The sequence below is a fragment of the Diadema antillarum genome, unplaced genomic scaffold (assembly GCF_040938485.1).
Source record: "Diadema antillarum isolate AM-2024a unplaced genomic scaffold, OU_Dant_1.0 seq00000089_RagTag, whole genome shotgun sequence".
Taxonomy (NCBI): Eukaryota; Metazoa; Echinodermata; class Echinoidea; order Diadematoida; family Diadematidae; genus Diadema; species Diadema antillarum.
The window spans coordinates 1,018,133-1,043,756 of record NW_027271179.1 but is presented as its reverse complement, the minus strand read 5'-3'; the positions used below and the strand labels follow the sequence as shown (position 1 = coordinate 1,043,756).

At 37.2% G+C, this 25,624-nt stretch overlaps 1 protein-coding gene across 2 annotated transcripts in view; it reads right to left on the bottom strand.

The window, feature by feature from the left end:
- Positions 1-439: 439 nt before the first annotated feature.
- LOC139726537 (serine/threonine-protein kinase 33-like) overlaps positions 440-25,624 on the bottom strand; it is a 38,268-nt gene continuing 13,083 nt past the window's right edge. Inside the window, exons 2-12 of one of the 2 annotated variants that reach the window (XM_071637520.1) lie at positions 19,773-19,915; positions 18,526-18,776; positions 17,277-17,381; positions 16,434-16,572; positions 12,931-13,013; positions 11,745-11,832; positions 10,416-10,491; positions 9,702-9,814; positions 8,623-8,939; positions 7,497-7,556; positions 440-1,501 (exon numbers count right to left, since the gene is read on the bottom strand). In XM_071637520.1, the coding sequence (XP_071493621.1) occupies positions 1,265-1,501; positions 7,497-7,556; positions 8,623-8,939; positions 9,702-9,814; positions 10,416-10,491; positions 11,745-11,832; positions 12,931-13,013; positions 16,434-16,572; positions 17,277-17,381; positions 18,526-18,726 (1,419 nt within the window). In that variant the 5' untranslated portion in view covers positions 18,727-18,776; positions 19,773-19,915 and the 3' untranslated portion in view covers positions 440-1,264. The remainder of the gene's footprint in view (positions 1,502-7,496; positions 7,557-8,622; positions 8,940-9,701; positions 9,815-10,415; positions 10,492-11,744; positions 11,833-12,930; positions 13,014-16,433; positions 16,573-17,276; positions 17,382-18,525; positions 18,777-19,772; positions 19,916-25,624) is intronic. The other variant, XM_071637519.1, reaches the window with a different exon arrangement.

Genomic DNA, 25,624 nt, shown 5'->3' with positions numbered 1-25,624 from the left:
TTTATGCTAATTATGGTAGAAAAGTGGTCAGTGACAATTTCCAATAAGACAACAAAGAAAAAACAAAAGTTGAAAAACAAAGAAATGCATAAGAAATTCTGAAAACAATAAAATGCATAAGAAATGAAATGAGTTTTGGAAGTTTTTGTGACGTACAATGGTTGAATATGCTAAAACAGATTTACAGACCAAAAAGTAGACTCTCAATGCTTTTAATTAGGCTAAAATATAATCTTGAGTTTAATTTGCATAATTAATCAATTAAAATTAGAAATTGATTGTTTCAAAAAATCTTATGACACAAACTTGTAGATTATGGTGTGGTTGTTACGCGTGCCAAATTTCGTTGTGATAGCACCACCAATGGCCGAGATCTTGGGGGGGGGGGGGGCCTCCGCCCCCCTGCGGTTTTAGCATGGCCAAAAAAGCCCGGCCTGATTTGGGTTAATTTGCTATTAAAATTCTTCTGTTAATGCTAAGTGTGGAGGCAAGTTTTCATAATAAACAAAATAATCCTTTATTCCTGCTCACCTTACAAATTGAAAATAAACCTCATTACATGGGAGTCAGGTATCCGTACACATAGAATATCTAAACCATTTCAAGTAGTATAGGAAACATTTCCATGACATTTTGATCACTGGACACTGTTTAAGGGCTATATGAGGAATGACTGAGACCCTGACTTACCCGACTAATTGATGTACAGTTCTGAACACATCCACAGGCACTAACTACAAATCAAGGATTGCCTCTTGGCTTTGGTTCATAACCAGAATTCAAAACTATCACTTGAAAAAAAAAAAAAAAAAATCTGTCATGATCCTAAGAATGGATATGTTTCAAGGCAATGCTATTTGAAATGAATACGATCATGCAAGGTACAACTGAAAACTCTTCTTATGATTCACTGACCACCACTGGTCTTTATTCTACTAGCAGCTCAAAACCTAACTGATTACCATTATAACTACTGACATCTGTTCATGATGATTTTTACTTGTCATCAAATTGTGTCAATAATGAATGCTGGGTCACTGTTCCTGCAACCTTTGTGAAGCAGCCAGCCAGAATAACACTGAAAATATTAACTTGCAGCAAAGTATGAGCAATGATTTAGCCTGCCTCTAATTCATCAGAACCAAGCAGTATTCCACATTACAAGAACTCTTTCATTAAATTTATAATTCCTGCTCTATAAAATACATGATTTGATTTTGTCTTAGATTTGATACAAAGTAGAAATTGAACGACTGAATAACTCTCAACTTGGTCCCGATGGCTTCTTTTTGATGGCACGGCTTGAAGTTCCCCCGCCTCCTTTAGGGGAAGTTGGTTTGGGGCGATCCTGGGTGGCTCTTGATGTAGATGGTCCTGTCCTATGAGGGGATGTCTTGCTCGTTACATTAGACCGGCCTCGCCCAGCTACAAATGGTTTGGAATTTGTGGCAGCCGTAGAAGAACTGCTTCGTGAGGAGCGAGAGGGTCCCCCGTCTGTTGGCTATATCGACAAGAAGGAGGAGAGACAACTATCTTTTAATCGTAGGATTCTAACAGGCATTTGAAATACAAATATTGCTATACTTGGAATATCTGTCTTAATTGGCTGATTGATGTGCCATAATAAAAAAAACATGATAATACAGATAGATATGAATATCTGTGCTGAAATATTCACCAAAACACTCAGTGTTTTACTAGCCTAATCACATTCTATACACACACTATCATCTATATGGGTCAGAATTTTGAACGATGTACAAATGAGTCAAAACAAGGCAAAATTTAAAAAGTAGGAAATTCTCCAAATCATTCATCTCACCTGAAAGAGTATAACTCAAGCTTTAATATGAACCCAATTATACTGGGATTTTCCCAGAGGAACAAGTTTTTATTCACCGCTGAAGTTTACCATGTCCAGAGCAGCGAACGTCCGTGAGGAATAGTACTGCACATACATTTGAATACCATTTAACATAGTTTCCAAAGATCTGATGCCGTTCAAAATCCTAACGAAATATCTTAAGGGACATGTGTACGTGATTGCAGAATATTAAGCTTGTACTCTTAACCTGTACGTAATGGTAGACAACTGATGATTTAACTAAATTCGTCATTTCTGTGGAAATATTGCTCTTCCGCTACACACTTTCTTAACTTTATGCGCATTTTACAGAAACTCAATATTTTCACCTCTTATTTCACTATCCCATACTTTAATCCTCACTCCCAAATAATAATATACCTTTTTAAGATGTATCTCATCTGGGCAGTCTCTATAACCCAACAAACATAGCATAGTTTTCATCACGGAGGTTCGCATGTAGCTCACGGACGTTCGGAACAAACAAGATATTGAACAATGCAGCTCTCTTGAGTTGGAAAAGCATTCTACTCACAACAAACAGCAATTTCATGTCGAGAACAAACTCCTCTGTAAAATCCTGAATAGATATTACCAATTCTCAATTATATAAGCTTGTTTATCTTCTCATACTGAGGAATCAAAGAAAACAATTTTTCCATCTCTCGTAAATGAACGTACAAACATACGTGTAATCTCAGTGACGTAGTCCATCCTTGAGAACGAATATATTTATCAAAATTTCGTTATCATGAAGTAAATATTCAGGTCCTAAACTTTTTATATAAAGTCTACAATGCAAAATTTGCTTTTTATATAACGAACATGATCACAGCTAAAATCATGACAAAGAATTAATATAGAAAAACAACAGAAATGTGCTCCGTTATAGAAATACGAAGTTTAGCTGGGGAGGGCAAACGAATGCGTTAGGAAGAAATCCCTCTGTGTTTGCTCCTTGTGTTACACACTGTTACCGAGGAGAATTTGTGTTATTATATTAGTCAGAAATGATAATAGGTTCGATACTGCGAAGTTTCGTCATAACAAGACACAATAAGTCCATATAACTTGGATGGATGTTTGTGACTTCGATATTATACAATACGGTTTGTTATAACAAACCTTTTGTAGTGCGTCATTTCGGAGGCTCGTTATTCATACAGTTTGTCAATACGAAAATTGATAGAGTTCGTATAATTATGAAGCTTTTTTCATTCGGTAAATGATAGGAATCTCCGAAGGTTAACCGAAAGGCTTATTAATTGGAACATGAAAAATTATGTTCGCTTATCCAAATGTGGAGAAACAAGTTAACAACTAAAATCCTCCAATTTCAAAACCTCATAATAACTGTTTTCACCTAAACGAATTTCAGGCCCATTCCACGTTTAGAAGAACGGACCTAAAAATAATGATCCTTAATATCTATTTTTCGAAGAACATTTCTAATAACAAACCTCCTAAATTAACTACAATTTTTTTTTCCATTTTGGAAACAAACCATTTTGAAATAACAAACCTTTGGACATCGGAGTAACGAATCTTTGGAAGAGCGAACGTATCAAAGTGCAACCTTAAACCTATTCTTAATCATTACTTTTTTAACATGTGTTTTCAAAGTAAGCACAAAAGCACAAAAAAATTGACGATCTCTCTGTCTCTTAAATGTACAATGAAAAAAAAAATCTTGGAAAAAATTACAAATGAATATTGCTTTTCATTGATGAGTATAAAACAACACCATGTGATGATAATTGAATTGAATTGAATTGAACAGGTTTTATTAAAAATCATGTCTGGCAGCCAAAGGCTGAATTGCACATGTTTTACAATCATAGTTATAAAAACAGACAGATTATTTTGGTGCTCTGTACAAACAATGATATAACGACATGACATAGAAAAGAACGAATATTGCAGTGGTCACATGTGGCAAATCACAAGAAGTGATCAATCTATGAGGGTACCAGCCCAATCAATTCTGAAATTGCTTTTACAAAAACGAAAAGAAAAAGGAGATAAAAAATATCCTGTCAACAGGCAATAAGCGGGGGATTTGTGTGTTTTCATCAGACAATAATTGTATACTGCATGATTTTTGTTCGCTTGTGACGGCATTTCGATGAATAAAAAACATACACAAACAAACAAAAACTTCTCCAGAGGAATTTGGTATAACGGGAGTGCACTGGCAATTCTTTTCTCTGTGTGTTGGAGCTCGATCCCTTCTCTGTTTCTCAGTCATTTTCATTCAACTGCTTCCACGTCCTTTTGAAACTTTTCCGTTTCTTATTCAACACATGCTCATTACAGACTTCTTCCGTCATTATCCTGAATGTGATTGCATAGCACTTTGCGGATTTGTTTTGGTTTGTTTTGTTTTCTGTTTGTTTTCTGTTTGGTCGCAGCATGTTCAGGCTACTGAGGGAATGAGAGAAAATCGTCATGAAGAGGAAAATAAGCATGAATTAAGGCATTTAATATCATGACAATTACAGCGAACGTCCGTTATGGAGACCAAAACTGGATGTGTTCTGTTTGAGACGGCAGCTACCATACTCAAAAGATAAACACTTAGAGCACCTGTCACTAAAAAGTGGCACTGATCCTCTTTCTCCTACTATGTAATCCACTGACTTATTCAACCAACGAACATCCGTGAAAAAAACGTTTTCCGTTTGTTATTACAGGTAAATTGAGTGCTGAACGCTATTCACTTTCGGGTATGAGCGGCTCGGTGATTTGGTAATATTTTCAACTAACATTAATCTTATGTGCAGTGATATATTTGTAATTGTCAGAACTTTCCTTTCTCGGACAGAACGTCCGTGAGCGAAACTTTCAGAACCTGTAGCAGTACAAATTGTCTCCTGAACCTCATTAGAAAGAAATTTAAACGCACAGAAATTAGAGATTACGCAAAATTCCATTTTCCTATAACTTTGTTTTAAGCGTTTAGCTGTTTTTTTGTATAATTAGAGGGAAAACAAGCGTAAAATTGTGAGTAAATTTTCAATTGTTTGTTCATCATGATCACATAACGCCTTAAAAATTCTGAAACTACTGCTCTAAACTCATTTTCTACTTTGTAAAACTTTATTTGTCGCTATTCGAGCCAAAAGTTTTAAAGAATACAGGACACTTTCGGGACAAGTTATCCCTATCGGAGGGATTGCATACGTCACGGACGTTCTCTGGAATTATCACGGACGTTCGTTCTACTACTAGGGTCATGTTCCAGGACGGATAACTAATCGGCAGAGAGTACCTATCCTTCCTAACTCTTTCAAAAATTTGAAAATGTATTGTCAATGCAAATTATAAGAAATTTGACATCCTTACAACATATGTATTGCTCAGAAGGGGATCAGGAGGTGAATTTTCAGAGAAAATATTAATTATTTGCTTGGTTTTTGGTGAATTGCATGGTCCAAAAACTGCGGAAGAACCTCAGTCCGCTCCAAAAATGGCATGCAGCTCCTCGGCTAGAGAGCCAAAGGTAAAATGCACCTTCGCCATCAAAGCAAGATGGTGTCCCACTCGAAAACGTTTTAATCATCACGGACGTTCTTTTTTTCTTGGAGGTTCGTCTCAAAATATAATTTCAGTTCCTATTTGACAAAGAATGGACAGAAACTCAAAGCAAACATATTATCGTGTTGCTAGATCTTAGTTGATTACGACTCAGAACAATATCGCCAATAACGTTTCATGGGCTACGATCTTTATTAGAAAATAGCGGAGGCATGTCCGTGACGAAAACTGAGTATAATTTTGCATAAAAGAATATTACGTCCCATGTACAGCCAGCAGACGTACAATTTTTGCAGGATATGTTCATTAGGTGGAACACCAAATTTTCGTATACGTTACAGTTGGGACAACAAAGTAGAATTTGCAGCAGCGATAGAAATAAAAGCATCACGGACGTTCGTCTGTTTAGGACTTTGATATTCTAATTGTTCTCTATAATTTTATACGTGCTCATAAAGTTCTTATAATTTTGTGGTACATACTCATGATATGTCAGATCCAGAACATGGTCAGATATCAGGTGCTACGTACCATTAAAAATGCACATCATTAGTTTGAAAAACAAAAATTATTGTGAAAATAGCGTTTTTACCGTATTTTTACGCTTTAACCCTAAAAAGACTGGGGGGGGGGAGGGCCTAAAAGGCCCCCCCTCGACATTTCGCGCGATTACTCTGCAACACGCAATGCTCTCGCCGCGATGCTCTATGACTTTTTTCTTTCGAGTTTCCCGCACATTTTGACGCCAAATTTGTGACGCCCGGGGGTATGGTTCTGAAGTTACATAACTTTTTGTACATGCACGCGAGGCCGAAAATGACTCAAAAATGTGATTTTGTGTACAAAGTCAATGCAAATTGAGTTTTTTCACATGGTTCATATAAATATGCTTATTTTTGCTCTCAATGGCTAATATTAATTTGTTTTAGGAGTATTATGCTTCAAAAAGTGTCTGCCACAAATTTTGTTTAAAAAAACAACAAAAACAAAAGGTCGAAAAAACAAAGAAATACATAAGAAATTGATAAAACAATGAAATAAATAAGAAATTGATTTTGATACCGAATTTTTTTTCAAGTACATTTGCTAAGAATGCCACAAAGAATAATTAGACCAAAAATGAGCACCTTTGGAGCTTTATTTACTTATTTAGATCAAAGAGTCTGATTTCTCGCATAAATTAGCATAATTAATCAAAATGAAATAAAAGAAGACTATTTTGGAAAATTTAAATATACGAACTTGTAGATTACATCGCACACTACCATTGTGCAAATTTCCGCGGCGATCGCGCGATCCACGGCCGAGATCTTAAGGGGGGGCCCTTTAGGCCCCCCCCGTCTTTCGAGCTACCAAAATAGCCCAGTCTTTTTAGGGTTAAGTCCTCGTGAAATGAAAAATATCAGGCAAAAGTCAACCAAACCATATATTTCCTGAAAGGAAATTTACCAATCTTTGAGATGACATGAAAAAATCTGGTTTCTTAGATCATCCTGGCGTGTTCTAAGGGAAAGAATGTCATAAGGTACGAAAATTGGCAATTGTACATCGTTCAAAATTCTCACCCATATTCTCCCTCTCACAACACTTATCCCTTTTGATTAGCCCGTGTTAAAAGGGTAATTTGCACAGATCACACAACACACATTACTTGTAGAACTACCAGTGTGAACAGCTCTCCTGCCATGATGTAGGGGCTTTCATGTTCAGGAATCTGATTCCAGAAAAAGCAAATGGTTGCAATAACTAAAAAATTAAAAATATCAAAAAATGGGGAAAAAATGAACAGTTGACTTCAATTAGACCGTATCATGATGAAACCAATGTGAACAGATGACTTTAAATGGCAAGAATGCTTGAAAGTAGTGGAAGATGTTTGCCAAATAGCCTACACTTTAAGCATCGGAAGGGAAGTGAAGTGACACTGTCTTTGGACACATCACCCGTCACCTATGGACATTGCTATTGTTTGAACTCCTCTGTTCATATCTCTCTTCTATCACTGTAAGTAAGTTAGCCTGAACTTGCCAGAGATTCCATACATACAAAAACATTTACAATCTTGTTAGAGAAATACAACACTTCTGCTACTCACACTAAGTTTTGATCTTGACACTGTCGACTTCTTGGCCGTTTGTGCTGCAGGTTTCAAGGTCTAATAGTAATGAAAAGGAGGATATAATGCAGTATGATGATGGACAGTTAGATACAGTCATTGACGGAAAATGCAGCATAAGTTTGAACTAAACTTGACACGCTATTACTGTCAGAGAAAAATGTACTAAATGAACTTCTGGATGCATGTTATGGTAAAAAGGATTGAGATACATAAACACTATAGGCACTCATAAACACTACAGGTACCTTAACTTCGACTTACACAATTAACACATATTCATATCAATCTGGAGTAGAATTTTTCTCTAACTTGGCAAATTTTTCAACTTGTGCGAAGTTGACTGCACTTTTATATCTCTTTTTCAAGGTGATAAGGGTGTGCATGATGGAACATGATGGATATGGTTGATGTTGCAGTTAAGCAAAGTTACAAGAACAACTTATATTGCAGTCTAATTTGAATATCAGGAATTAAGATTATAATTCTGTGGTTTCTTTACTGTTTTCTTTCATAGGTTCTCTCTTACACTCCACTTTAAGCTCCCCATCATCATCAAACAGTGATTTGATTGGCATTGTTGTTTTCCTTTTTTTTAAAGCGGTGACACAATGATATATCAATACCATCATTCACATCAACCTGAAAAGTACATGGACATAAGTATAAATAATTCTCCCTTTCAACAATCCATGTGTCACCGAAATTCATACCAGGAAAGGCCTATTTTCCCACTTCTTGGTTGACAACACAGAGGTTACCCTGTACATGCACTAAAGATAATGAGGTATACCACTACTACTGGAGTTCCAATATGGCAGATGCAGTAATCAAGTTCCACAGAATGAAAGTCAACCAAATGAAGAAATATTCAACCAACCGGCACATGATAACTCAGGAACCGCACTTCTGGATTTGTCTAGCCTTGTTTGCTATACCTAGCAGGTGTTGTTGACCCATCTCCCAGAAAGCAACATGCTATTAAAATGGACTGTTGCATTTAGGTAGATGAGGGCAAATGGATTGTGGAATGCAAGAATCAGGTGCAAAGGATGAACTTTCTTCAAATACACGTCCCTCAATACCAAGATGTTTGGTAGCCTACTTTTGCTGCTGTGCCAGTACTGCCCCGCCTTCCTGCATCTTTCCCCTTAGGAGCTTGCTCCTCCTCCTTCACGTTGTTGTTCACAGAGTCGTTGTTCTTTGCCTCATCGCCGTTCCTGTCATCTGTCTCATCATCGCCCTCCTTATCCTCCAGGAGGAGGTCATTCTTCCACTGCTTCATCATCTCCAGGACATTGGTGGGGCCGTTGTTCATCGGTCTGGAGCGGTCCCCAGTGATCCACGGATGATCCAGCAGCTCATGTGCGGTTAGCCGGTGGGCAGGGTCAACCTTCAGCAGTCCCTGGATGGCATTTTTGGCTGTCACATAGGAAGGATGTGGCAAAAACAAAGAAATTTGGGTTCAATTCTACTGGCTCTAAGTGGTAAACTTTTAAACATGCTGCCTGAACCTGTACTAAATTACATCAGCAAGGGCTATATCTCTTCAGTTAAGAATATGAAAACCCAACAATAATATGACTTTTACAAACATCACTTTGTTTAAAATGAAGTGAGTAATGATGATATTTTCAAACTGAAACATTTTCCATGGCTCTTTGTTATAATTACAGTGGAATGCCTGGTAAACATGATAGGCTACCGAAACAAAACCTTAAAATAGCTTTCCACATTTCACATATGTGCAATCTGAAGAATAGGATAGATAGAGCCAAGAAAAGTTGAAGATACACATATACATGTACACAGTAAAAATCTGTAAAAACGAATGAATATAAGATTCCCTTGCTTTAATATACTTTACAAATTTCTGGCCAGACAGGATGTTATCAAATATAATTCATCATCTGTGAATTGGAAACTTTTCACATCTTATTTCCACCAAAACTAGCTGGCGTCTCTAGAAGACAACAGTATCATGCATGCTTCCCAGAGTTAGAAGCCTTCTTGGACAGAGAGAAAAACAGAGGACAAGAGGAAAGACAAAGATTTAGAACTTGAAATGGAGAGGTAGCAAAGATGGGATGCAAATCAAGAAGTGGAACTGAAAAGTTCTTAACTGAGGCAGGCTCTACAGTCTTGACACCTCTACATTTGCAAACACACTCTAAGACTAATTACCTTCGTCGCTTATCCTCTTCCATGCTGGAGTCGAGAAGTCCAGCTCTCCTTTCCTGATGGAGTCATACAGCCCATCCTCATCCTGTCCATTGAAGGGAGGCTCCCCAGACATCCTTGGCAGAGAATACAGAGGATTCATCTTGACTGGAAGAATTCTCAACCAATCACATCCTGTATCATCTAATAACCATCTTATTCCCCTACAACATTGATTAGCATAAACAAAATTCTATTTACAATAAAAGGAAAACAGAATTTGTTGTGTGATGCTTCATACTAACAAGAAACCAATGCTGGGAAACTGAAAAAGATATTGTGTACGCCAAATATTTTGTGAATTTTGTGACTTGGGTGCTATTCGCAAAGTTAAAAACATGCAAAAATACAAACTGTGACTCTGACATGAATGTGATGGGCACACATATATATCTCCGTTCATTATTGTACTCCACAATCGCGAATTTAACCACTCGCGAAATTAGAGTCTCTAAAATATATAACATATACAGTAGCAATTCACTCATTTAAGACCTGGGGCCTAACTTATAAACTAAAACTTGAACTACCAGTAAACACTCAAGATAGTGACACAGCTACAAATTTTAACAAACATGTAGATGCAGACATAGAACATGAAAACTTGGCATCTGCTTCTATTCATTAATTTGTTTTTAGAAAAAGAATGAACAAGAGGTGAGGCTCTTGAACACTTACAGAAGGAAAGTAATGACTCCTATACTCCAGACATCACACTGCTGACTGTAACCCTGGTTGTCGATAACTTCAGGCGCTGTAGAGAAAGGAAAGATGAACAATGCATTGCACTTAATGAACTACAGATGTATACTGTAATCACAGAAGGGAACACCTCCGTACAAGCCGCATCCCGAATTTAGTGACAAACACAGAGGGAAAAAATGAAGGATTTCATTCTGATTAAAACTTTCATCACTTTTTTGAATTTCTGACAACAAATTTCATTTGCATGTCTGCCTGGGTTTGCATGTTTCTCAACATTCTTCTTTGTGTGTGTGTGTGTGTGTGTGTGTTATCATTAATAATAGGTTTCAGAAGTATGTACTGAATGATGCAAGTTCCTTGTCAGGATTTTGGAGAATAATTGAGCATGAAATGTGAAGTATAATTGAGTTGTTGATTTATTAAACCTGGGAATAAAACTCACATGAAAAAGAGCATGCGTGTTTCAATTTACGCATGCCATACAGCTTGCCATACAATAGCCTGGTATTGCATGAGAAAGCACTGTAAGTGCGTGATGTTATGATGCCTGCATGGCAGGTTATTCTCTTGCAATGGCCGCAACAGCTACTGTAAAAGTGGATGACACTCGGCCAGGTAAGATGAATTTCGTATGTTTTTAATTCCGCAGAATCAGGGCAGCAACTACTAGAACACATGTCATGCAGAAATATTCGCATGCTTTTATATTTTCACTGGTTTCTGGTTGCGCAAAATGGGCAAAAAATTTCCACACTGCGAAAATTTCCACTTTTACAGTGTGCAAAGTTACTTCCTTGCACTGCATTTTGTGTCAAAGGCTTTGTTTAATCTCAAAAAAAGTGGCACAGTAACAACAACAATTAGCAGGTTATGACAAAGAGACAAGTAAAGGTGATTCACTGGGTTGGATAGACTGTGATCTGGTTGTGCTGGCATATAGGCTGTAGCCCAAGTTTACTTCTTAATTTCTGTGAAAAATGGTGCAGCCTTATCACCGGTGAAAACAGCATGTATCAATTCCAAGAACAAAAAAGGCCCAATTCAAACACAGAAGTTACAAGAAAGGAATGTTAAGACTTTATCAGCACTTTCTGGCTGGGGTATGAATTTGAGGGGCAGAGGCAAATGTTAGTTAACTTCTTTGTGAATGGTGTCATCAACTCATTGAAGACTTGTTTTCGAGTATACTTGGGCAGGTGTCCACTAAAAACTCATGTTATAGTAAAATCACGCTCTCCCTCAATGAGTAAAAAGAAGCAAGAATGTGACATGCAAACAGAGATCCAAAGCATTTGTACTCACCCATGTACATTGGTGTTCCACACATGTTCTGAATCATGGAGTCACTTCCGACCCCACCCTTGACTACAGACAATCCAAAATCTGTTAACTGTGGAGGGATGGCAAACAAACAAAGAGGAATGACTACTCACACAAAACAGCCGATTCTGTACTCTTAGAATACTGTCAAAGCTGTTATTTTTGTGAATTTCTTGAATCACTGTTGTGCAACAAATAGAACAATATCGATGTCAAAATATTGCCACCTGATGCACTAGCCGAGTGAACAGAGGCTTTAATGCATTTACGATGACAGCCTCACTGTCAAATCACAATAAAACAATTTGTGAAAATGTCTGTGACCTCCTCATTTTTTACAGCTTTTACAGTAGACGATATTCCTGCAATTAAGAAAACAACAAATACAAAATAATGCATATGATAAATATCATTTATACAATCATTCAGATGAAAGTCTTCTAGGAAATGATTCTCTATGTGAATACCTAAAAAAAGAAAAGAAAAGCAAAACAAAGCAAACAACAACAAAAAACAAACAAACACAAAACATCCTGAAGTCAATTCCCTACTTTCAATGTATCTGAAAATTGCAAGCAATTAGGTTTTACATCTGATTTTAGTGATGAGAATTTGCAAAATCTTTTCTTGAATGTTCCATTTTCTTCCTTCTTGTACACTTATTACAATTCACTGCTTGCCAAACAGGACCATAGTACAGTAATAAATACATTCTTTTACTCTTATTACTGTCATTACTCCTAATAAATAAAGAAACAAACAGATATCAAAGGAAGAGTGAAAAAAAACCCAAACTCACAGGTTTATATCATGCTCCAATAGATTTAATGTCCACACACACACACAAGCTTTCAAAAATCTCAAATACCGTGGTACATTAAAAAAAGTATTGAAAATGAACAATTCTACCACTGGTTGTGTGATCAAGAATATCCACATTTGCTACTCTACTATCTTATCACATGAGAAATATTTCTTTTCTTCCCACATTCTTCCCTAAACTAGGTTTCCTCTCGAGTCTGTCTCTCTGTCTGTCTTTCATTCTCTTATTCTCTGTGGTCGGCAATATATACATTTCTCTTCCAGCATGTCTGAACAAAAAATTATTCTATAAAATTTGAACATAATCGACAATTTTCGCAACAGTGCCTATATTGTACTATCTTACCTTGATATTCAATTTGTCTTTGGGAGCATCTGGCTCATTGCACACCAATATGTTCTCAAGCTTGATGTCTCTGTGTACAATATCTGTTCAAATAGTACGACAGGGAAAAAAAATGAAGTGAAATGAAAGCAGTACTGTATGCCCCCCAAAAAATTACAATCGGATTTTCGCATTGATGACATCCAAATTATTAAACTGTTTGAATGCTATTTCAGGGTCTAAAAATATCACATTTTACCTATATTTTACAGAAAACCCCATTCAATTTTGTTAAGTGGCCACAGAAAAATGTGGATCACTGCAAAGCATGTCATGGGTCTGATTTTTCCAATTATAGCACTTGGATGCTCTTGGAACTGCATAATGTGTGAACACAATGGATAGAACTTGGAGGGAAGGGACTCCTAACATACTCTACAAAAAACCTCATTTCTCTTTGACCACTGAAGCAAATCGAATGGGGTTTTCTGTAAGATGTGAGTAATACGTTCTTGTTTCATACCCTAAAATCATATTTGGGTTGATTTACTATCTTTACAATTATCATTGCTGAGGGTCCCGTTGTAATTTTTTGAGACATAAGATACAATAGGTTACTATTAATCCAACACGCATTAAACTTGCTTCACTTCTGCTAGGAGTGTCTGCATATTAGTACAGTATGCCAGTTGACACATGATATCAGAATGAAATTCTGCTTTTATTTGAACAAGAGTTTCCTGCACTGGTGCAATCAGTCAAGATGAATTGATAATGCTCTTGGGACAAGTGCCATGTAAATAGAAATACCAAATCATACCACTATGTACATTCTGTTTAAAATGCGTCAGAGTACTCAAACATCAGCCATAATTCTAATTCTGTATAACTCTTAGGTCGGCCCATGGACAAATTGATAAAGCAACGGCGTAGCCAGGATTTCATCTTAGGGGGGGCGGTTAGTCTGCGAGGGAGCGAAGCGACCGAGCCCGAGCGAGCGGAGCGAGCGAGGGGGGGAGGGTGTGGGAGGGGGGTGTCCCCCCTCCGACAGTAAGAACTTTTTGCATTTTGATGTTGTAAATGGTGCAATTTGATGCATGTTTTTGCGCGTTTTATCGACGTGAAACAGTCCCACTTGTTTATGGTAGCAGTTTATTTTGATGTAGATTATTATTGAACAATTGCCTATAAAATGGTATGATTTAGATACACTTCTTGTATTAATTCTTTTCACTGAATATCATGAACGAGACTGAACCCGAGCGAGCGGAGCGAGCGAGGGGGTAGGGGAGGGTGTGGGAGGGGGGTGTCCCCCTCCCACAGTAAGAACTTTTTGCATTTTGATGTTGCAAATGGTGCAATTTGATGCATGTTTTTGGCGCGTTTTATCGACGTGAAATATTCCCACTTGTTTAAGGTAGCAGTTTATTTTAGTGTAGATTATTATTGAACAATTTGCCTATAAAATGGTATAATTTAGATACACTTCTTGTATTAATTCTTTTCACTGAATATCATGAACGTGACTGAACCCGAGCGAGCGGAGCGAGCGAGGGGGGAGGGGAGGGTGTGGGAGGGGGGTGTCCTGAGGGGGGTGTCCCCCCTCCCACAGTAAGAACTTTTTGCATTTTGATGTTGCAAATGGTGCAATTTGATGCATGTTTTTGCGCGTTTTATCGACGTGAAACAGTCCCACTTGTTTAAGGTAGCAGTATATTTTAGTGTAGATTATTATTGAACAATTTGCCTATAAAATGGTATAATTCAAATACACTTCTTGTATTAATTCTTTTCACTGAATATTATGAACGCCACTGAACCCGAGCGAGCGGAGCGAGCGAGGGGGAGGGGAGGGTGTGGGAGGGGGGTGTCCCCCCTCCCACGGTAAGAACTTTTTGCATTTCGATTTTGCAAATGGTGCAATTTGATGCATGTTTTTGCGTGTTTCATCGACGTGAAACAGTCCCACTTGTTTAAGGTAGCAGTATATTTTAGTGTAGATTATTATTGAACAATTTGCCTATAAAATGGTATAATTTAGATACACTTCTTGTATTAATTCTCTTCACTGAATATCATGAACGCGACTGAACCCGAGCGAGCGGATCGAGCGAGGGGGTAGGGGAGGGTGTGGGAGGGGGGTGTCCCCCCTCCCACGGCGAGAACTTTTTGCATTTTGATGTTGCAAATGGTGCAATTTGATGCATGTTTTTGCGTGTTTTAACGAGTTGAAACAGTCCCACTTGTTTAAGGTTGCAGTATATTTTAGTGTAGATTATTATTGAACAATTTGCCCATAAAATGGTATAATTTAGATACACTAGTCTTCTTGTATTAATTCTTACACTGAATATCATGAACGCTGTCTGTTCAGCAATCAAACAGAAAAGCATGCACACGAGGGTGTAGATAGGGGCATATCCCCTCCCACACGAAGGTGATTTTACGTTTTCAGACCTGAAATTCAGCGATCTGGTGCAAATTTTTGGTGCAATACTTTTTCATCGAAGAATTAAAATCACGGAATTTAGCTCTTATTCCGAATGTGCACCATCTGTGCGTATGTATAAAGTCTAGTGAGGTATAGAGCTTAGGGGAAGGGGGATTCCCCTTCCCGCTCGCGGAGCTTTTGCGTTTTTAGAATTGAAATAAAGCGATCTGGGTATAGCCACAGTCTACTTCTTTGCATGGCCGGGGGGGGGGGGGGGGGGGGGGGGGGGGGGGCGAGCAGGGAGAAGGCGTGGACGAGTGTTATCTCCACCCTTCCCTTCCGATGGAGCTTTTATCTTTTTAAGGTTGAAATTGAGATATCTCGTATACGCATATTTGATGGAATCAACATTTGAGAAATCACCAAAAAAAAAAAAAAAAGATTTTTTTTTTCTTGGGGGGGGGGGGGCTGAGGGAGGAAAGGGTCGATTAAAAGGGGAAATTCCCCTTAAGATACATGAGGGAACCTTCAGTTTTCGGAATATAAGTGATAAGTCTTGTGCACTCAGAATTATTCAGAATTTTTTGTAAATCTAAAAAGTGTACTTGGCTAGGGAAAGAGGCACAGAGGGGGAGGGTTTGGGAGGGGGATACCCCCTCCCAAGCACGAGAGATTTTGCATATTTTGAATTGAAATTCAACGATCTGGTGCACACTTTGAGTGAAATATTTAAAAAAAAATATCTTATTTGATGAAAGGTTGCAAAGGAGACCCGCTTCATGTGCATGCATACAGTATACACACATTTTTTTTTTCCGCCTCCCAAATCCCCGGTCCAAATCTTAGGGGGGGCGACCGCCCCCATCGCCCCCCCCTGGCTACGCCAGTGTGATAAAGGTATCATTTATCAATGATATTTCAATTGGTTTTTACTTTAATCTCTTTCCACATTTTGGAAAACTCTTGGATGGATGGGCGGTATCTGCAGCATCAACGCTTATATGAACATGATAAATTATCACCTATACAGTGTACAGGTACAGAATACATATGACTGCTGTGAGAACCCATATGACAGAACAGTGCAACAAACCATTTTTGTGAAGGTAGGCCACTGCATTTGTTAGCCTCTGAATGATTGTTCTGGTGTCTGCTTCTGAAAAGACGCCCTCATGCATAAAAAGTTTGTTCAGCTCCCCTCCATCACATAGCTCCATCACCAGGTACATTCGCTGGGGGATGAAAGCGACAAAGGGATTCTTCAGTACATGCAACTCATTCTCAATTATCATATTCATGCCTACATAATCAAGTTTGAAACCCTCATTTGCAAAATTGGATGAGCTTTGAGACAGTAAAGTTAGATTTTTATGTCAGAATTGCCTACAGCCTTGTTGGCACTTCAAATTATGAACATGGTCATTATGTTTTTGCATGTATTTCTAGTCTGTTGTGGACATATTAGGTAGTGTTTGTTATTGTTACACATACACCTTTAAGTAATTAAGATTTTGTAAGAGGATGTGAAACAACCATATCAGTGAGACACAAATTGGGAGACTGGTTAGCAAAGTATTGACAAATGTTTAGCTCTCATGAAAACAAATTTATGATATTTGCTGTGGTTAAAAAAAAAAATAATAAAAGATGAGTTCCTCATATATTTGTATGAGAAGGACGTAACATTGTAGAAAGAAGCAATTCACAATAATGGCTTCTTGTCCCAGGAGAAACAATGCATATCAACTGTCCAAATCTCAACTTCAGGCATTTCAACAATCTCTTTGATCTGACAGTTATAATAATGGAATAGGCTATAATGAAACTGGCTACTTCTGATATAAGACATACACCTAAACCAGGTATTTCATTACAGCAACTGTCCTCTACTTTTACATCTATTCTTCAGCACCAGGTAATTTTGTGATTGGCTTACCTTGGGTGTTTCAAAGACTTCTTCAAGATGAATGATATGCTTATGATTAACTCGCTTGAGAATAGCTACCTCCCTCTCGAGCAATTTGACTGCTGAACTTCCAGCCTGTAGAATCAGAGAAAAAGGGTGATGTGATTTTTATACTCATGCATTTAGGTGGGAACATTCTTGCACCATTATAAAGATAGGGCATGCTCTATGGTGCACTATACTGGATTGTAGAACGACAAATACTGAATTATCCCAAGTGCTCTTTTGTTTTGAATAGAACTGTATGAGGAATAATTTAGTATTTGGAGTTCTACAGTCCAGTACTGGTGCATCAATAGAAAATGTCCTAATTGCTATAGTAAATAGGTCCCTCGATCTACATGTATTTTCCATAGGTCTAGGACCGAGATCTAACATTAGGCTCACCATACTGATTTCTTGCACACAGAGTTAACCACAACCTTGTTTACGTACAGCGCGACGCTAGCACAGCCACGTACATGTATGCATATTGCACAGAGCAGACTCGCGTACAATAAACTGTTACATTCTGCGTCCAGTGCTTGGCCTTGTCCTACTACGTCCCTCGCTGTGTGAATCTCTGCGTACATAAAGCGTAGGCGCGCTGTAAGCGTTCAGTATAGTGGCACAGCCGTTCACTATACCAAAGTTTTTCCACAATCACGTGATGCAATCCAACCAATCACAATGAAAACTTTACTCTACCTATTTACTATAATGTACTGACTGCCTTCAGGGAAACATCAACATATCATACTAACAGAGTATAACAGAGTATATTAAATGGTCAACATAAATATGGGTCGGAAATTGGTAATAATGCAACCACGTGACTTATGCAGTGAGGATCAAAGTTGTTCTATTGCACACAGTGATGCCACATCAGGCAATGTAGATACCACAATCAGACAGAATGAAATGTGCATTTATATCTTCATTATATTTTCGACAGTATGACACATATATATTGCTTTAATGGTTTATCTAAAAAGGCAATAGCTGTATGATAATATCCAAGAAAGAGCTGTACCTTTTGTACTTAATTCGGAAAGTGAGTTCAAAATAGCAGTGATACTTGCAGCAGAGGATACTGTACATTAAATTCAGGGGAAGAACTTGATACAAGACTCACACAACCACTGATATCAAATGTGGACATGATTAGCCTGCTGAATATTACATTTCTGCCACTTGATGTAGGTGGATAGTAACAATGAAGAATAGGGCTTTATCTCACCTTTTCCTTGTTGATAACTTTGATGGCCCACTTTTTGTTAGTCTTCAGACAGGTGCCTTCAAAGACCACCCCAAAGCTCCCCGACCCAAGCTTTTCCCCTGACTGGTACAGCTTCTCTATGGCTGCATCATCGTCCAGGCGGGTGTGCGGCACAGGGCGTGACCGCTCCACCCCACCCAGGGGCTGCACACGTAGGGACATGGCCTGGTCAAGGATTCCTCAGCTGGATGTGAGAAGTGCAGCTGACCCTACTGACACAGGAGAGGAATACTAACCCAATTGAATCAAACTGGAACAAATAATCTGGTTATTGTTGTGACTTTGAAAGCTTTAAAATCCATTACATACAACATGTGAGTTACATGTACAGACTAAAAGTACAGTGGGTGTTGATATGGGAGAACAGCATATCATGAGTACTCATACAGAGCACATACCATGTATGTTGTACATGTAGCACATTTGAGTGCAGAACGAAAAGCTCATGAATACCAAGAAAATGATTAAAGTTACGTACATGCACCATCAGAGATGTAAACACACTCAGAACAAAAGCATTACAAACATTTCCACTATGCAGTGTTACTACATGCAAATTGACAAACCAAATATTGATCACAGTATACATCATCAAATGTTATCTATTCAATGAAATTTGGTAGTTCTAGCAAAGAAAATACTGCATCCCTAAATCAGCACCATTATATGCTACGTCCTTTGTAGATTCAAGATGAGATCATCATTCAAATAGAGTTTAATAGATCCCAAAGGCCATGTTAAAAGCCACTGGCTCCAAATACATTACTAGTCAGGGTGCGTCTTATATTAAAGATACAGTTTACCTTTGGGAGCAATGATTTAAAAAATTTTCGAGTTATCACATTTGATGTATATGAGTAGGTCAGTTGTATCCCAAAACATCCTATCATATAAAGATTTTGCAATAAAACCTGAAATATAGTGATATATTACTGTTTTTCTCATTAAACCATAACTATAGATGGTTTAGTCTAGAAACAATTTTATTATAACTATTGTTCACATTTTGTATATTCAATAATACTTATCTTTGATTATCCTGATTAAGATTTTTACAATGCTTGTTTCTATGCCTAACTCAAATTTTAGAACTATTTTGAAGAACTAAAGCTGGGTTTCTGTTTCATCTGCAAATAGTAAATTATGCCTTTAAATATCAGTACTCATAGCAAACATGGTGACAAAGTTCCAATAAGCAACAATCTTACCTTAGTTCTCACATAGACACAGCCAACAGGATAGAGTCCTGTATGGACTGATGAATGGCAGACCTAGTGGAGTACTCTATGATGCTGCATCAATGTACGGGGACCATGTTTCTTCTATGCAGTCAATATTTTGAAGGTTCTCACTGCAATTCAATCAAAAGGAGAGAAAATTAGATATGACAAGTTCTGTGACTATCAAAAATTCACTTTTCAACATCTCATCAGTCATTTATTGTCACCAAAGATAATGTGAAGTTTCAACAAAAAGAAGCAGAAAAGAGGTAAGAAAGTGGTTTCGCAAGACGGTAACATCTTGCAGAGTATATCTGCAACTCATCAAGACAACAAAACACTGTATGTACTGAAAGGACAATTTTATGGATACATGTAGAAAACCTAGCTGCTTTGAGCAAGCAGCATGTCACTAAAAAACAAAAGAACGGGCAACATGGCATTTATGCAAATGTACATGTAGACACAGCCATTCTAAGACAACTCTGAAGTATACAATAATCACGTACTTGTCCATAATAATGTTGTACTTGTGTGTGACTCCTCAGATACATATACTTTGTACACACACGTGCACATGACTGCCAAATTATTTTCTCAAATTTGCAACAAGGTGTTGACTTCCACCGTCTTGGATAATTACTGCACATGAAAAGAATGAAGGGATAGTATCCCACAGATCTTACATAAATTTGTGACCCATGTCCTTTTCTCATGAGGTATTAAATTGGTGATATTTTACACACATAAAATAGATGAATAAAAAACTAGAAATGTCGCTATGGTGACTGATGCCTCCGCCATAATGCATGCTTCTCCCAATAGGTGTATAGTACAATGTCTTCACAATGTGTAATGACAGTTTCACATACATGTAACTGGCAAAATATTGAAATGACAGGTTAGTCAGAAATATCTTGAATGCTCACTTTCCTTGAACTAGGTTTGCTATAATTGTCTAAGAGTGCAGGTACACGTATTTGGGGAATTGAGGATTTTTACTTGACTTCTGACCGACCCTTTTATAAGTTTATGCATCAATGAGTAATTTTCAAGGTACATTGTATGAAGAAAGAGTGTAATTACAGCACAAAAAATACTTTTTTTTTGCTTTTAAACCTGGCCTTTGACCCTTAACCTTTGACCTTCTGGCTGGAAATTTCCCAGAGAATCTCCATTAGGTAATACATGTATATAAGTTTTAAAACTAATAATGCCAGCATTGCATATATACTAGAATATGAGGGAAATAGTAAAATTTTGAGGAGTTGACCTTGACCTTTGACCCCCTGACTATTGACCCATGACCCCTAAATTCCCTAGATAATCCTTGCCAGTCAGCACATGCATATGTACCAAGTTCCATGAAGATATATTGAACCATTTGTGAGAAAAGTGAAATTGTACCATTTTCACCTAACCTTTGACCTTTTGACCTTTGACCTTACGACATGAAACTCTCTCTGGTGGATCTTTACGCAGTAGAACATGTCTACACTAAGTTTCAAGAAAATACCTCCGGGCATTGCATGGATATGGGGGGAAAAGTAAAATTTTTAGCATTTGACCTTGACCTTTTGACCTTTTGACCTCTTGCCAATGTCACTAAAATCTACTCAACTAATTGCCCCATCATACATCATCCTTGGACCAAATTTGGTGAAAGCTGCTTCATCCAGTTTTGAGTTATCACATAAACAGATAAATTTTAGGATTTGACCTTGATCTTTGACCTCTGTCCGATTTCACTAAAAAAACAATTCAATTGTCTCATCACACATCATCCTCAGACAAAGTTTGGTGAAATTTGCTCGATCCAGTCTTGAGTTATAGCGTAAACGGATACAATTTCATGATTTGACCTTGACCTTTGACCTCTGGCCTAAGGCCAATTTCGCCCAAAATCTTAACAACTAATTGCCCCATCATACTTTATACCTGGACCAAGTTTGGTAAAATTCCAGTCAATATTACTCAGTTATCGCGTAAACGAACGTACAGATGTACGGACGGACGGACGGACAACCTGAAAACATAATGACTCCGGCCGGCACCACTTCGTGGCGGAGGCATAAAAAAGGAATAGACAAATTGCTCAAAAATATGAACAAACACATATGGATACTACATAGGAAACATGAAAATAACAACACCACATGCACAATTATACTGCAAGTCCAATATACTGTCACCAATAGATATGAATAGAATACAAATTCTTCTCATTTCTCCAATGTCATCTATATTCCACTGAATCATTGTACTTCCGTAAAAAAGATTAATCAATTAACACGTTCAGCAGCTAGATTACCTTAATTGAAGATGCCAACCTTGTGAACAATATCTGCTTATTTGTTTTTCTTTTTTAGGTAGTATTCTGATGGCTGAAAAGGCAATCACTTTTAGTGGGGAAATAGTATTTGCCACGAAACCTGCTGTATATTTGGCAAATAACGGTATAAAATACTGCAAAAAGAGAAAAGTAACGGATGGCTTCTCTCCTCTAATACACAATGTCTAATTGCTGCTAACTGCAAAAACATAGTCATATCAAGGAGGTATCATGTAAACTAGCCTGGTACTTCCTTGGTTATACGATGTTGTAATGTTCTTGTAAAAATGCTCTTCCCCTTGTTAGAGCTAATTAATACAAGATCCCTGAGCCAGATCTGTAGCTGTTCTGCACTACATGTTGTGTTTGCTACATGGTGGCATGAATAATATTGTATGTGGCATGAATAATATTGTATGTCACATTTGTGGTTTGTTAAATGCTTTAATCTACAAAAGTGAAACCATACATAATACATTTTGGATGCACTGCACTGTAGTGTACTTGCACAACAGTAGGCTCTGAGAATTCCCCATTTAACCCATCAAGTCCCAGAGGCATATATCCATGGTTTGGTGTAATACACTGTATATTTGAATTTCACTTTTACTTCTCGCCAAGTAGTATTTCATATATTAAAGGTAGGATGAACATTTATTTATTCATTTTTTTTTCATGAGAGCCCTATTTTGGTCATATGTCATTATACACTTCAATCACAGAATTAACAAAACCCTAGATCACTAAACTTGGAACTGATCCTTTATTGGTAACACTGAATATCAACATTTCTGATTCTGTCTCAAAGTGGCAAATTTTGTATTTTCATTTCTGACTTCACGTACATTCAATGCATTCAAACAGTTCCATCTAACCTTTCTCTAGTATAGAGAAATTTAGAACTGCCAATTTAACAAGATGGCATTTCTGCAGCAAAATTCAAAGAGGACTTGAAAGGACACACACACACACATACACACACACACACACACACACACATACACACACACACACACACACACACACACACACACACATACACACACACACACACACACACACACACACACACACACACACAACTGATAGAACTGAAGATGTTATACAAATTCATACATGATCACTCAATGTGTATTAAAACCTAATGAAATTCTAAAGCCAGTCTGGAAGCAGATCATCCTTGAGATCGAGAGAGAGAAAAAATGAATTGTGTTTGATATTCAATTCATAAAGCATCAATTGTGATGAGCACACACCAACTTGACATGTAGCTGCACAATTATTGATCATTCTATTATGTCCTACAATATGATTCAATGAAGTACCACAGGGGGAAAATGAGTCAACCTGGTGTGATAAATATCATGAATAATCACTGAAGCACAGTTGCCATGCCACTGCGACAACAAAGCTTTCATTGCACTTATGTATTATAAGCCAATGCAGTCATGGATACAATTGCATGCATCACAACAGCTAGACAGGAAATATATTTTATGTCCATTATCACAGCCACAAAACGCAGAGAACATTCAATGTTGCTTGAGCTCACATGCATATTCTATCAAAGAGTCATTCACCTTTCAAGATTCCAAAATGAAAGATGACTTAGATAACCGAGTTCAAAGAAGTATGGTTTTGGTACTGTATTTTCGGTTGTTAAACCCAGATCAAGGGTATTATGAGATGTTGAGCATGTGAAAAATGGCTGAAATGAGAATAAAGAAGCCAAACAAACATTGTGAGATCACATGCTACTAGCTCTACAAGTTAGCATAGCAACAAGTAAATAAGCAATTCTTGCCTGCTCTTTAAAGCTAACTTGCTCTTAAAAGCTAAATTTGCTCTTAGAAACAAGAACTTGACAGTATTTTTCTTGGCTACAGTGAACAAAGATATTGCATGATAAGCAAATATAGTGCCATTGCCCTGCTATCTCCATTGTTGATGTCACTTTGGTAACAATGTATGTATTGCTACTAATGGGCTTTAAAAACATCACAAGATATTGACACAGCAACGCAAATCTGTGATCCCTATGATTATGTTGCTGGGCAAACCCAACTCCAGTACTTGAGAGTCTCTGCGAAAAACAACATCCATGACAAACATGAACATATGACTTGTAACTGACAAACAAGGAATCTAGACTTAAGAATTTTACAACAACTATTGGCCTGAATCCTACATAGTAGCTTTACAGGTATCTGTATAAACTGGAAGAGACATGGAAGGTACACTGTTTCTCATGAAATATTCAATCCATTACTGTCTGATCGTGCAGATCCATTGATTGGGGGTATATAAAACAAAAACTATAATGAAATTATTATATCTTTGTTGTTGTTTATTTCTCCCAAATTTTATATCAGCAAGTTGGATGATTTGGCCTTTTTAAGCTACTGGTACATTGTATTGACGGCATGAACATTTAGTCACTCAGTACATTGACAAAATTTGTTCTACATGCAAGTTTCTGCTTTAAAACCTTAGCTACATGTATGTTCAGGGCAGTTTAAAATTCCTGTCAAATTTCAGTATGTTTAAATGTTTAAATGTATGTACACAATTTGAATGTCATGCCCTTGAAAAAAGAGAAAAGAAAGAAAGAAATGTTCATGCTTTAGTCCTAAATAAAGTTATGATCATGTACATACATCTGGAAGATATGTTGCCTAGAAATTTTGTAAAGCCCTACAATTGTATGCACAATGTACACTCAACAAAAAAAAAGAAAGTAAACACTTATTTTGGAGTTCATATCTTTCATAGGAGATTTTGATGAAAATCAATGTCTTATATATCATATTAAAGGCAATTTAATTGCCAATCCAACTAGTAGGTTAATACAAAAGGAAATTTAACGCATGAGTGAAGACATTCATTTTTGGCCTCCAAAGCACAAAAGTAAAAATTGCAAAAATTGACATGTTGCCTTTCACTGGCAAAAGCCCTTCACGATAACAATGACAACAAAAGACCAGTTTAACACGATGAGAGACTTGAATGAAATAGCAAAAATAAGTTTTTGTTCTCTTTCCCAACAAAAACAAAGTGGGAAACTAAAGGGGGAAAATAAGAATTTTCTGTCAACTCAAACTTCAAATGATATAGGGAGTAATATGCATAAACATGATTATTAAAATGAACAGATTTTTTAATTTCATTCTTTTATTTTTTTTTATGAGTTCATTAGACAAATTCAAGAACTAAACATTACTAACAATTTTTTAATTTGAAAAAAGAAACAACTAAAATTTCTGCCATTTTTTAAAAATTATTGCTTCTTCTCTTATTTCATTTGAATTTAGATTTGAGAGAAGATTCTTCATTTTCCTCCATTATTTTTAGCCTTCATTGATCTTTGGGGCTTTATAAATATAGAGATCATAGGTTTATTTTTGCAACTTTTGCTTTTTGTGTGAAATTTGCTGTTTGTTCTCATTGTTATATGAAAGAGCGCCTATGCATGAATGACAACTTGCTAAGTTTGGGAATTTTTCCTTTT